Source organism: Podarcis bocagei (genome assembly GCF_964188305.1).
Source record: "Podarcis bocagei genome assembly, chromosome: 17".
Lineage (NCBI taxonomy): Eukaryota > Metazoa > Chordata > Lepidosauria > Squamata > Lacertidae > Podarcis > Podarcis bocagei.
In genome coordinates, this window is record NC_138143.1 from 34,588,186 (window position 1) to 34,602,380 (window position 14,195).

The following is a 14,195-nucleotide window of genomic DNA, read 5'->3' on the forward strand; positions in this document are numbered from 1 at the left end:
AATACTTTGGCCACCCCATGAGAAGAGAAGACTCCCATCAGGGTCATGTTGGGAAAGATGGAGGGCACAAGGAGAAGGGGACGACAGAGGACAAGATGGTTGGACAGTGTTCTTGAAGCTACCAGCATGAGTTTGACCAAACTGCGGGAGGCAGTGGAAGACAGGAGTGCCTGGCGTGCTCTGGTTCATGGGGTCACGAAGAGTCAGACACGACTAAACGACTAAACGACTAAACAACAATTGCAGCTTGTAAAACAGTGATTGAATTGGCCCCAAACCTACTTGCCTATTGTTCTAGGATCCAAGCTTAGTACATAACACCTTCCTTGTTCTCATAGAATGGCAATGGTGCCCAACTGCCAACCCCCCCAAAAAGTTCAACAACATTTGTGTCCAGATTTTCACTTTTTGAAATATGGCAACCCTACTTACTGCCAAGTTTTTTATGTTTTCATCATTTTTGTGTTTTGTTTTGATTTAAATTTCTTCTACTTTTGGTCTGACTCAGGTCCTTTTCTCTCTTCCCCCCACCCCAAGATTTTATTAAGGTTTCCACAATACAGTAATATAATATAAAATCAAAAAGACAAAAAGGAAAGGAAAGAGAAAAGATCACAAAAAGATTGAGAGTCAAAAGAAGAAAAGAGGAAGCAGAGAGAAAAAGAACATGAAGAATAACAACAACAGTAATCCTAATAAAACACAAAACTATATCTAGCCCTCTGCCATAATTATATCTTAATCTTCAATCCACATACAAAGCAGAGAGTCTTCCCAGCTCTCGCCTGAAGACTCTTCCCCCTCCCTCAGCCTCACATCCTTAGGAAAATTCTCCCTGACCTGTCTCCCACCCATCCATCATCTGTCTGTATGTCCTTTTCTGATTAATACCACTAGCTCAGAGGGGCAAAGACTTGAACCTATTTTAGCACTAAGCCACTGCAAGCACTGTACTTTCCCCACCAAAAGACACATACACACACATTGAGTTGCTCAACAGAAACATTGGTCTGTAAGAGGGGAAGTTTAGCATGTGCATTTCTAAGAAGGCTACTTGGCGTACGCATCCCTCCAAGTCATCCGAAGCTGCAGGAAACATTTAAGTCATCATTCTCCAAGCAGACGCAAGACACCCGTGAAAGCCAAGTAGTGAGAAACAGCGTAACTGAGCCCCATTCGAGACAGCCACCTCTTCAGGAAGAAGAAAGGAAGAAGACAGAAACAAAGCCCTGTTTTCATTCTGGTAAGCTTATTTTTTTGTGTGCCCTGACACAAAGGGCAAGACCTCAGAAGTTGCGTCAGGGCCCTGAGGTGTGGGTGCTGAGCACCCGCAACAAAAAAAATTGTGGGTGCTCAGGCACCCAGAGCCCTCTATAGTTTGGCACCTTTTGTTGTTGTTTAGTCGTTTAGTCGTGTCCGACTCTTCGTGTCCCCATGGACCAGAGCACACCAGGCACTCCTGTCTTCCACTGCCTCCCGCAGTTTGGTCAAACTCATGCTGGTAGCTTTGAGGACACTGTCCAACCATCTCATCCTCTGTCATCCCCTTCTCCTTGTGCCCTCCATCTTTCCCAACATCAGGGTCTTTTCCAGGGAGTCTTCTCTTCTCATGAGGTGGCCAACTATTGGAGCCTCAGCTTCAGGATCTGTCCTTCCAGTGAGCACTCAGGGCTGATTTCCTTCAGAATGGATAGGTTTGATCTTCTTGCAGTCCATGGGACTCTCAAGAGTCTCCTCCAGCACCAGAATTCAAAAGCATTGGCGCCTTTTAATCATGGGCATTTTTACATTTCAGATGTAGCCAGTGCTGGAGACATACCTGAAGAGTTCAACGTGTGTGGCGTACACAGAGGTTTCCTCCTAAGTTTCTTGTGGCTAGCTTGCTGGGGAAAATGAAGTGGGATTGCATAGTTCCACTCATGATTCTCTTAGTTATTAAGCTAATAGGCACTTCACTGTTCCTTCTCTATGGTGAGTATAATGCTGAATGTGAACTTTCACTAGAGTCTGCTTTGGCAGACCTGGCTGTCATTTGCAAAGAGTTAGTTTGCTGTTTTTATTATTGCAAACCTTCGTTTAGGATTTTTAAAATAAAATCAAGCAGTTATCAAAGACAAAGAGCATAAACAGCTTGCAATTTGAAAGCAACATTGCAAATCAAAATTGGAATCACAGGATAGTGCAGTTTACCTATATTATAACAAATGGTGTTGTGCGCTCCAGATGTTGTTGGACTACAACTCCCACGATCTCTGTCCATTGTTCATGCTGGCTAAGGCTGGTGGGAGTTGTAGTCCAGCAACATTTGGAGAGCACCACATCAGCTACCCCTAAGACAGGGGTGGGGAATCATTATTGGCCAGCAAGTCCAGATCATTGTCTCCCCATCCCCTGTCAGGGGATGACGTCAGGTGATGCTGCACTTTGAAGCACTGATTGCTGGGACTTCAAAGCACAGCACAGTAGTTTGAAAGCCCCTTTAGGGTCTAAACTATAACATTATCCAGAATTAAGGAGGGCTTGGCCTTTTAGTACCGACAATATATATATATATATTTTTTCTGGTGAAAATCCTCCCTCCTCAAACTGACATGGGGAAGATATTCAAGGGCCATGTGTCTGGACTTTAAGATTTGTTCTCTTATGGATAAAATGGGGATTCTAATCTGTATTAGATGCCCAGGAAACTAATGTGGGACATAGCCAGTTCTATTTTTCTAGAAAAGGGGGTGCTGGAACTCACTGTGAACGCCTCCCTTGTTCTCTTAGAATGGCAATGGCACCCACCTGAGAGGTGCCGGAACTGAGTGCTAGTGATTTCTGGCTGGGGAAAAAGCCCTGGACACAGCAATGTGATTTTTAAATTACTGAAATTAAAAAGTAAATTGAAAACACATTCTGGCCAACTCTTGATCCTGTAATATGCTGCTGCTTGGGGAAATTATCTCTGCTGTCCTGTAAAGAAACCTTGCCCTAGCTCTGATGGGTTGTACCAAATTGTTTTGTCCTGTGGTTGCCTCTGAGCAAACAGCTTTTTGAAAAAGATAAAGAAATGTACCAAAACAGTTTGAAAAATGGTAAAAGGGGTGATAGCGACTGCACCAGGAATGAAAATAAGACCTTCTTAACTGTCATTTGAGATTAATGCAAACTGTCATCAGATTGCATTAAGAAATGATGACAGGATTTTCTGTTTTTTTTTTATTTTAAATATTTTTATTAGGAATTTAAACAAAACATATTATCTTAAAACATATCATCCTTAATTCCCCCCTATTTTCCCCCTCCCCCCATAAAACAACCCTTCCCCACCCCCTGACTTCCCTCAGTTCCAATCTCCAAATTGTATAAATCCTTAATTTATCTGACTTATGACAGGATTTTCTGGGTGAAAAGAATCCATCATCTCTGAACTTCTCCTCTGCTTGAACTTCTTTTGACTGCACTCATTCTCGGGCAGAGCAAGTCCTACCATTAGACAGAGTGAGGCAACTTCTTTTGGAAGCGGGCACTGAGCCGTGCCCAAGTGTTAAGAGGACGGTTCTGTGGATTCCACATGGTCTGCCCTGGGTACCCTAACAGGCTTCAGTTGCGTGATGGAGGCCATTGTCCCATTGCTAGCCCTGAACGAAGGCTGCATAGAACACTATACACTTAAAGCACACTACTACCCACTGGAAGTGTAGTTTGTCAAGGGTGTAGCTCTGTGAAAGGTAAACTTCATTTCCCAGGATTCTTGGGAGTGTGGAAGCCATGTGTTTTAAATATATGTTGTGTACACTGCCTAAGGCTCAACTACCAGTTCAGTCGGCTTCTGTATGTGAAACTGGGGGTGGCCAGTCCTTTTTTTCTGTGGGGACGCAGGGGTGCGCATACCCCTAAACATTTTGTGAATCTTCGTACTTTTGTCCATTTACTGTATTTATTTCCCCCGATTTGAACTATAAAATGGTGGTTTTCTTGAGTCAAAATGAAATTACCCCTAAACATATTTTTTTAGGGGGGGAAAGCACTGGGGGTGGCCATTTTGACCTTTGCCTCAGGCAGCAAAATTTCTTGAGCCTTCCCTGTTCTCATTTGTGTGGAGACACAGTTTCTGAGGAGGGCAGCAAGGCGGTTTTATCAACAGCACAGAGCTATTTCTTAACTTTGGCCCACATTGTGCAACAAACCTATGGCAGCGAAAGTCCTACTTCCTGAAAAACGGAAGTCTTCATGACGTCATTAACCAAATGTCTGGTGTTTCCAAAGGAAGCGCAGGACAGGCTGTTGCCACTGGTGGTTTGTCATGCGATTTATCAGAGAGCTACCAACTTCTGCCTCATGAGTGTCGCTTTGTGAGGGAGATCCAGCTCCCCTGCCAGAGGATACTTACTTACGAACAAATAAGTTTCTGTCCTGCAGCTTCAGGAAAAATACATTTTAAAAAATGCTCCCAGGGTGATTTTCCAATCATTAATAAAACAATTTTAAACACTAGAAGAAGAATAACCCCAATGAGGAAAAGCAATAAGAATAAAACAACAGAGTATCAGCAACTGAGGTGAGGTGTAACAATTTAACTGACTTTTAGGGTAGAGAAAAGGAAATAAAAACCACCACCTAGTTCAGGAATAATACACAATTAAGCATGCACAATTTTAAAATTGCCTCTGTCTTTCCCACTTTCAAACATGCTTGGAAATAATGGCTTTGTTTATTACACCATTTCACAGACAAAATGTTTTATTTTATTTTAAAATACATACCTGTGCATGCCCACAGTATGTGCTGAGTTCACAGGTTCTTGTGAGTCTTTTTCATTCAGCTTCACAGATCTTCTTCCAAGGAGACCCCATTCTCACCCCATCAGGAGTAAAATATGGTATGTAATAAAAACAGCTCATAGGGGAAATGGGAATTTCTGCACCTTTGTATATATTAAATCCAGTCGTCTCCTGTTTCTCCTAACTTCTACAGGCTGCCCCATAAGATGGGTACTTTATGCTGGCAAATGCTACTTCTTTTCTGCTGAAGAAAAAACATGGAATGACAGCCAGGAGGACTGCGCTCAATCAAATGCTCATCTTGCCGTTGTCAACAACAAAGCAGAATTGGTGAGAAGACAGGACTGCTTTGCAAAGCAACAAAAAAATAAGCATGGTGTTCTGTGAAATACTGGTCCCATTATTGGCCTGCTTTCGTAAAGTAGTGCACAGTTGCTAACTTTTCAGGGCTAGACAAGACATGGTACCATTTGCACAACTAGCATGAATAGCATGAATAGTTTAGATTTGTTTTTAAAGGCGTTCCCTGTGAAGAAAAAAGGGTTTGGCTGTTAAACCAGGCTTAGAATGGGGAATAGGTAAAGGTAAAGGGACCCCTGACCACTAGGTCCAGTTGTGGCCGACTCTGGGATTGCGGCGCTCATCTCGCTTTATTGGCCGGCGTAGTTTAACCCACAGGGGGTCTCCTAACAACACTCAGTGGCGCCGTGGTCTAAACCACAGAGCCTAGGGCTTGCCAATCAGAAGGTTGGCGGTTGAAATCCCCGCGACGGGGTGAGCTCCCGTTGCTCGGTCCCTGCTCCTGCCAGCCTAGCAGTTCAAAAGTGCAAGTAGATAAATAGGTACTACTCCGGCAGGAAGCTAAACGGCGTTTTCGTGCGCTGCTCTGGTTCGCCAGAAGCGGCTTAGTCATGCTGGCCACATGACCTGGAAAAACTGTCTGCGGACAAACGCTGGCTCCCTTGGCCAGTAAAACGAGATGAGCAGTGCAACCCCAGAGTCATCCGCGACTGGACTTAATGGTCAGGGGTCCCTTTACCTTTAACAACACTCAGCACCTTTAAGAAACTACAGCTCCCAGAATTCTTTGAGGAAAGCCATGACTGTTTAAAGTGGTATCATGGTGCTTTAAATGTGTGGTGTGCATACAGTCCAACATATTTCCAGTGAAAATAGGGACGTCTTATTCCATAATATAAATATCACTATTTGAAACCCCACCCATCTGACTTGGATACTCCAGCCACTCTGGGCTGCTTCTAAGATATATAAAAACATAATAAAACATTCAACTTTTTTTAAAAAAACAAACCCCTTCCTTCTACAAGGCTGCCTTCAGATGGCTCAGGGGTCAGATAACTCCATACCCTCCAACATTTCTCCAATAAAAAGCAGGACATTCTGGGTTCAAATTAGAAACTGCGACAGCTTCTGTAAATCTAGGACTGTCCCTGGAAAATAGGGACACTTGAGGGTCTAGGTGTGGATGTGCCTTGTGGAAAACCACACTACGCTGCTTGCCCAAGGACCCCCTGTTGTAAACAAAAATTGCCCTTTTCCCTTATGGGGTATCCAAGAGCCCATATAGAGTCCTTAACATAGGTTCCCTGTTGGGTAGGAGAAAATAACAGAGGCCAACCAGAGAATATTGAGAAGCAAAGCAGCTAATAAGCTTGATCTTTATTGATCTGTTGCAACAGGGTGCTCCCCTCACACGCAGGAAAGGAGGAGGACCCAGAAAAATATTGTGCAAGGCCTTATAAAGACTTTTGAAATTGCCACCCTGTCGATCAAGACCACCCCCAGAAACATCATACATACATCACAGAAAAAGGCAGTCTAAACAGAAATTTAAATGTTGTTTTTCTCTTGTCCTTGTTTATCTCCTGTCTGGCAGGTTACTTGATTGGATTGCCTGGGGAGCCTGGCCAATCTTTTGTAGTGATAAATACTTAGTTCCTGGGCCAGGTCACAGGCTCACACCCTATTCATATCTTAAATGTGCCCTTAAGACAGGATTTGTGAATGGGGAGGCTTTCCCACTTTGACCTTCCAGAGAAAACATTTGCTCAGTTTAGGAATCAAAATGGCTTCAGGTCGGTCTTCCTGTGCTGATCTATGTATGTGCGGTTATGAACATTACCATATATCTAAGACCTCAAAATTCCTATCACACCCCAAAACCAGAAGACATCCTTGCTAAAGACAAGAACCACCACCGCCCTGCCCCCCATTACTGCATTGCATTCCCATATCAGAGCTCTTGGATTTCACTGTGTTTTCTCTTACTTATTCTGCAAATGCCTCCTATCCAGATGTTCCTGTTCAACAGAACAAACCATTTTGAGTATTTCATTGGCTTAACACAGCAAGGTTCCAGGGGATTGTGGAGATGGATTGACAACAGAGCGTATGACCCTGACATGTATGTTTATTATCATTCTGGTCATTTGTTGTTTCTTACAAAGTGAGGGGGAGGAAAGCCTCTGTTACTCAGCTTTCTTTCCCCCTTATAGTGATACCTCGGTTCTTGAACATAATCCGTTCCAGAAGACAATTCGAGTTCTGAAATGTTTGAAAACTGAGGCGCAAAGGGCTGTCTGCAAATGGAATTGAGAAAATTGGGGGGGTGCAGTGGAAGTCGGTTCGACTTCTGAGGCGCATTTGAAAACAGAAGCGTTTACTTCTGGGTTTTTGGTGTTCAGGTTCCGGAACGTTCATCAACGGAGACGTTTGAGAACCGAGGTACCACTGTTGCAACGTGTGGACCATAACACTCACCCACCTTACGTGGCTGTTATAAGGATAACGATGAAGCACAAGAGACGGTCAGCTTTTTAAAAAAATGGCAGAGTGGAAGATAGGTCTCATAACGTCGTCTCTGGGGATCCTGTCAATATGTGTGTATGCAACAGGGAAATGATCGTGCCCATTCTTCAGAGTGCTAATTCAGTGGTACCTCGGGTTACAAACGCTTCAGGTTACAAATGCTTCAGATTACAAACTCCGCTAACCCGGAAGTAGTTGCTCCGGGTTGCAAACTTTGCCCCAGGATGAGAACGGAAATCGCGTGCCAGCAGTGGGAGGCCCCATTAGTGAAAGTGCGCCTCAGGTTAAGAACGGTTTCAGGTTAAGGACAGACCTCAGGAATGAATTAAGTTCATAACCTGAGGTACCACTGTAATGAGCCCTTCTAAGTAGCATGTCCACTTAGGCATTTGGGAGAGATGCTGGGTGCATCTACTGAACACATCCTGTCCCTGCAAACGATATCGCGGCCAGTGTTCATCAGGGCCGGCCCAAGACATTTTGGCACCTGAGGCAAACCACAAAATGGTGTCTCCCCTCCTCCTCACCAGGGAAGAAGGGGTGAGTGAAGATCTGCATCAGGAACAAGCGAGAAATAAAAGATCTCTATTGAGATCCGCTGCCCCTGTGGGTCCTGCTGCCTGAGGCAGTCACCACCAACTTGCCTCATGAGTGTGCCGGCCCTACAGGTGGTAACAATTTTTATTCAGACACACTAGGATACAGGTGCTGTAGAGCACAGTATTAAAGTTACCAGTTTTGGACTTCCAAAATCCTGGCACCTAGGTGGGACCAGGGATAGCAAAAGGCCCCACATTTAAAAACAAAAACAAAAAACATATTTATACCCCAGCCCTGTTGATCTGCCACCAGCAGTCCTGCCTTCCTTGGGTCAGCAAGTTCTGTGCAGGGTGACAGTGAAAGGGACCACGCAGACAGGAGTGCTGCAGTCTCCCAAGCGGCGGCTGAGGCTAACAACTTGTAGAAGTATAGAATTGTAGAATCATAGAGATGGAAGAGACCACGAGGGTCATCTAGTCCAGAACCCTGCAATGAAGGAATCTTTTGCCCAGCTTGGGGCTTGAACCCACAGCCCTGAGATTCAGAGCCACATGCTCTACCGACTGAACCTGCTAATTTTCACTTCTCTTCCCTTCACAGATTGAATATCAGAAGTAGAATTTATGACTGCGCTGTGCTTGGATTACACCTTGTCACTTCAGCACCTTGCTCTGTAGTAAACCGCTGGATTTGTGAGGAGAAGGCATAGTCACTCTCCTCTGTATGGGAGATTCTCAGCAATGTGGAATTAAGACTCTTCACTCTGCTAAGGAACTTTGGACCCGATTCAGTTCTTGTTACGCATAACCCTGGAAAGGGAAGCGTGTTCTCTCACAAATGAAGACTTTTATCCAGCCAAATATATGAGTGGCCCAATAAACACAGCAAATACCGTATTTTTCCGTGTATAAGACGCCCCCGTGTATAAGATGCCCCTTATTTTGAGGGACTCCAAATTAAGAAAATGGGAGGAGATCGTCTGTCCCCTCGCCAGCAGAAGCTGCCAATTGCCCGCCTAATTGCCACAGCGACAGCCAATCAACACCAGCCCTTGCCACAGCCACCAATAACACGCCCAATAGCCGCTGACAATCTCCGGCTCACAGCAGCAGCCAATCCCATGTCCCCCCTATGCACTCTCCATGTATAATATGACCCCCAATTTTTAACATAATTTTAAATGGAAAAAAGCTTGTCTTATGCACAGACAGTATACTTCCAGTTGCACTTCTGCACTGACATAAAGGAGCCGCAAGTGTGTAAATCTGCTTTTGTCTTTTGATCTTCCTTCCCTTTCTTGCTGCACTGGAAGGCTCAAACAATTCCCCCTGTTGCTTGTCGGTCAGATGATCTCTCTTGCCTTGCCACATGTGAAAGACACTTTCTTCTACTCAGAAAAGAGGGTTCATGGAGTTTAGAGAACATCCCTTTCCTGAGACCAGTCATGCAATAAAACCTCAATATCCACTTCTCCTAACCGCTCAACGCAGAACTTCCTATATTTCGAGACAGAACATTTTCTTCTGCTGTTGGAGGGGGAGTCCTTAATTTGTCCAAAAACCACTACTGTTTTGGAAGATTACCAAATAATGGCTTGCTGTGTTAGCAAATCACGCTAATTATTGTAATGCAACTTGCATCTGAAAAGTTAAACAATTATATGACTGTAGACACCTGAAGTTTGTAATGTTTGATGTTTTGCTGTATTATTTTATATTCTGTTGGAAGCTTCCCACAGTGGCTGGGGCAACCCAGTAGGATGGGCAGGGTACAAGTAATAAATTGTTGTTGTTGTTGTTGTTGTTGTTGTTGTTGTTGTTGTTGTTGTTTTCTACATACACATCTTTTCCATGCTGGTTGGCCTTGCTAGAATAAATTGTTGGTTTATTCAGCCTCTTATCTATATTGGAATGAGGGAGATCAGAGGCAAAAGAGGAAACATGTGTTTGGCCTTTAGGAAGCTGTGTTATATGGAGTCAAGCCATTGGTCCAGCTAGCTCAGTGTTGTCTTTTCTGATTGGCCGTGGCTTTCAAGGGTTTCAGAGAGAGGACCTTTCCAGCCAAACTTGGAGATGTTAGGGATTGACTCTGGTACCCTCCGCCTGCAAAGCATGTTCTGCAGCACTTCCCCAAACTGACTCAACCTTTAATGGACTCAGCTCTTCATTACAAGCAAGACTTGACAAATTTCTGTTTTCTAAACAGGAAATGGGAGTCCATCTCCTTCTGCCTAACCCCCAGTACTTAAGAAATTAATATCAAAGAAGTCTTGATCACACAAGAAACATCCTATCCATGTGGCTGAAATTTCTTTTAACTCTTTTTATTGTTGAATTTTAAACTGTGGCCACCCTCCATAGCTGTCAACCGTCCCTTATTTGGCGGGACAGTCCCTTATCCCAGCGCTGTGTCCCGCTGCTGTCCCTTATTGATGATGTCCCTTAAATTTCCCAGGTTTCAAAGGAAGCAGCTCCTCTCCCTCCCTCCCTCCCTGCCGGCCAGGGAGGAGGGAGGTTCCAACTGTGTTGCTTGGATGCTCGGCCCACCCCCCTCCGGCCTCCTCTCACCAGCCTCAGCCCCCAGGAGCCCCTTCCTGCTGAGACTGGTGAGAGCCTCGGGCCCTTCCGCCACCATCCTCCTCATGGCCACCAAACTGAGCGTCTCTGCCTGGGACCTCCCCTCTGCCTGCCACCGCCGCTCCCACTAGGCCGTACTGCAGCTGATGGGCAGCCTGGTACGGCCTATGAATTGCTGCGGAGCCTTGAGAGGAGAGCGAGGGCAACCATAGAAAAAGCAGTTCAGAGAGAGGAGGTGGAGGCGGAGGCGCGGGCAGGTGTTCCAAGGGCTAACCATAGAGGGGGAAAGCGGAGGAAGGACCGCAAGCGCTTCTCCCATAGATTTGTAGTAGTAGACTAGCATAGATGGTCTGATCTGCGGATTTACTTTGGGCGCTATTCCCCCCCCCTTCCTCCCGCCCCGCCTGATGGAACTGAAAGCTGCAGATGGAGCACGAGAAAAAAGATACAGAACTGCAGCAGCATCTTCTTAGCTTGGACTTCGTTTTGTGCAAAAAGTGGTTGCTGCTTGTAGTTATTTAATTGCAGTGTTTCATTGGCTGGTGTCTTGAGCAGCAACCTCTGGAAACGAAGGGCTAAAAACCGGCACTGCTCTCCAAAATTATCTGGTCCCTTTTAACTTCGTATTTCAGTTGGTTGACTAAAATCCCTTATTTTGGCTGCTGATCCCTTATTTTTGAGGCTGCTGGTCCCTTATTCTCAAATCTATAAGTTGACAGCTATGCCACCCTCCCTGGGAACCACTGGTGGAAAATGGTGGGGGCGTTGATCTCAAGAGCAGATGTCCTTAAGGGAGCAGTGTATCACTAATTCACCTGAAATCAACACATCTGAGGACCTTGGAAACATACTCCTGACATGCATATCAAACACATGGAGGGGTGAGTGGGAATGTACCCCTCTGGCCCTGGCCCTCGCGTTGGAACAGCCATCAGCCCCCATCCCTGCGCAGACAAACCCTCCGCCAAACACACAGAGATGGAGTGGCAGGGGCAGTTCTGCTTTCTCTTCTGTGTGCTTGGCATGTGTCTGCGTGTCAATGACTGCCGAATCTCCGGTTGAGCTAATTAAAGCATCTCCAACAATGCACACTGCTTGGATAAGCAGTTTGAGGATTGTGGTTGCAGAAGGAAAAAAAGCACGCTAGTGTTTTGTGCTGGCGGCAAAGCGTCAGCTTAGGGAACTTCCAGATCGGCTGTTCCTTGTGGATTCCAGCTTATATTTTTGCACAAAACTTGCAGGGAGGTGATAGGACATCACCTGTTCGTCGAGCAATCACCAGCTCGATGTTCTGCATACAATGTCGTTGACCACTGGCCATTAACTTGCACATTCCGGTGCAACTTTCTTTTTTCTTATTGGACTAATTGCACTTAGAAAAGCGATGGGCTAATTGCACCAGAAAGTGGAGGACGACCACCAAATTTTGTGCGAATGAACAGCTCCATCTGGAAGCACCCTTAAGTCATCGTCTGGTAGAGATGTCGGAGAAATCCAATGGAAATGGAAACAGGAGTGGGAAATGCCAGTACTGACTCATCTCATGTTCGGAATGAAAATCACTTCAGCAAATATGACCCGTATTTGCTGGTGTTCTTTTTGGTCCACAAATGATACATAACAATACATAACCAGACACTTATCTCTCCCCCCTGAACTAAGGCTGCATAGAATACCATACACTTAAAGCACACTACTACCCTTAAAGAAGGGACGCGGGTGGCGCTGTGGGTTAAACCACAGAGCCTAGGACTTGCCGATCAGAAGGTCGGAGGTTCAAATCCCCGCGACGGGGTGAGCACCCGTTGCTCGGTCCCTGCTCCTGCCAACCTAGCAGTTCAAAAGTGCAAGTAGATAAATAGATATTGCTCTGGCAGGAAGGTAAATGGTGTTTCTGTGCGCTGCTCTGGTTCGCCAGAAGTGGCTTAGTCATGCTGGCCACATGACCCGGAAGCTGTACGCCAGCTCCCTCGGCCAATAAAGCGAGATGAGCGCCGCAACCCCAGAGTCGGTCATGACTAGACCTAATGGTCAGGGGTCCCTTTACCTTTACCCTTAAAGAACCACTGGAAGTGTAGTTTGTTAAGGGTGTAGCTCTGTGAGAGGTAAACTACATTTCCCAAGATTCTTTGCCTCTCCTTTGCATTGAAATGAATGGCGTGGGATAATGTAATGACAAGATAATGAATGACGCCAGATTTCGCCATAGCTGACAGCAAGGCAAATAGCCTCATTTTTGTTGGAAACTGAATTGCAGTGCAATGGAAACAGCACTGCATATGACAAATATGAAGCGGAACAAAATCAGTGCCTTTTTACATCCCTACAGTCTGGGCCCAGGATTCAAAAGCAAACAGGAAATTGGGCCTTCTGGATAAATGAAAGATTCAGTGGAAAACAACAATATAAATAAGAATTTAAAGTGAACCTGACCAGCTGCAGCATGTGACCTGGACAATTGGCAGGCTGTGCATACCAATATATGTCTACTTAGAAAGAAGAACTGAGAGGTCTGACTTTAAGATAAGTGTGTACAGAATTGCAGCTTAAGTGACAAGACTAATATATTTACATTCATGCACACTAAAGACAAGGTGCTAGTGCACATAATACAGATACACTCTTCCCCCTCCCCCACAAAAAAAAAATTTGTGAAGGCTTGGGAATTGGGAATAAGCCCCATTCAGTTTAATAGAAATTAGACATGTCTAGAAATGCACTGTAAATTCCGAAGCACCTGAGGCAGAAAATCCTACTAGCATATCTCCCCTTGCCTGGCAGTAAGAAATGCAATCATATGATATGATTATTGATACAGCTTATTTTGTGCTTTGATTTCTGTAAACCAATAAAAATTATGCATGGAAAAAAAAGAAATGCAATCATAGTAGAGTAAATAGCTAACCGTTTGCTACCCTTTCATAACACCCAAACTCTCACTCTAGCTAGTGGTAGAACCATTATGGCTGGGTAGGAACAATTAGTGAGAACGGGGGGGGGGGGGTGTCAATTTGGTTTTTCTCTGTAGATCACGGCATTATAACGGTTGACGTCATAACCTCTTAAAATAAGACACGAGATTCTCCATCACGAATAGGGTTGCCATCTTTGTTCTGGTGAAATACAGGACAGGATAGCGGCATGAAAGCAGGAGCAAGATGGATGTTGGGGAGATTTTCATTTCCACCTGATGCTGAAATGACTTCAAAGCAATCCATTACAATCTATTATTGCAACCTAACCGGATGGCCCCTCTGAAATTTGTCACACACACACACACACACACACACAAATTTGCAAATCTGTCTGTGCTTTGCTACCCAGAGCTGAAATACATGACTTTTCACACACATGCAGTACTGTACAGCAATGCATGTAGGCCAGAGCAAAATAAACAAATGATGTATAAATGGTTAAATAAAAAAAGTGTTGCCGATTTTATCTATGTTTTATTGATAATTATTTTATCATGTACATCACTTGG

The 14,195-nt window shown here is 44.8% G+C and overlaps 2 protein-coding genes across 2 annotated transcripts in view; both read left to right on the forward strand.

Annotated features, from left to right (window-relative positions):
• The window catches only part of SRP72 (signal recognition particle 72), a 216,911-nt gene that overhangs the window by 16,723 nt on the left and 185,993 nt on the right, over nt 1-14,195 (forward strand). The window lies entirely within an intron of this gene.
• Nucleotides 1,025-9,934, forward strand: LOC308577216 (C-type lectin domain family 5 member A-like). The gene is made up of 6 exons (XM_081177244.1): nt 1,025-1,243; nt 1,796-1,971; nt 4,808-4,864; nt 4,960-5,096; nt 7,082-7,191; nt 8,736-9,934. The coding sequence occupies exons 2-6, from the start codon at nt 1,893-1,895 to the stop codon at nt 8,842-8,844; spliced, it is 492 nt and encodes a 163-aa protein (XP_081033370.1). The 5' UTR covers nt 1,025-1,243; nt 1,796-1,892; the 3' UTR covers nt 8,845-9,934.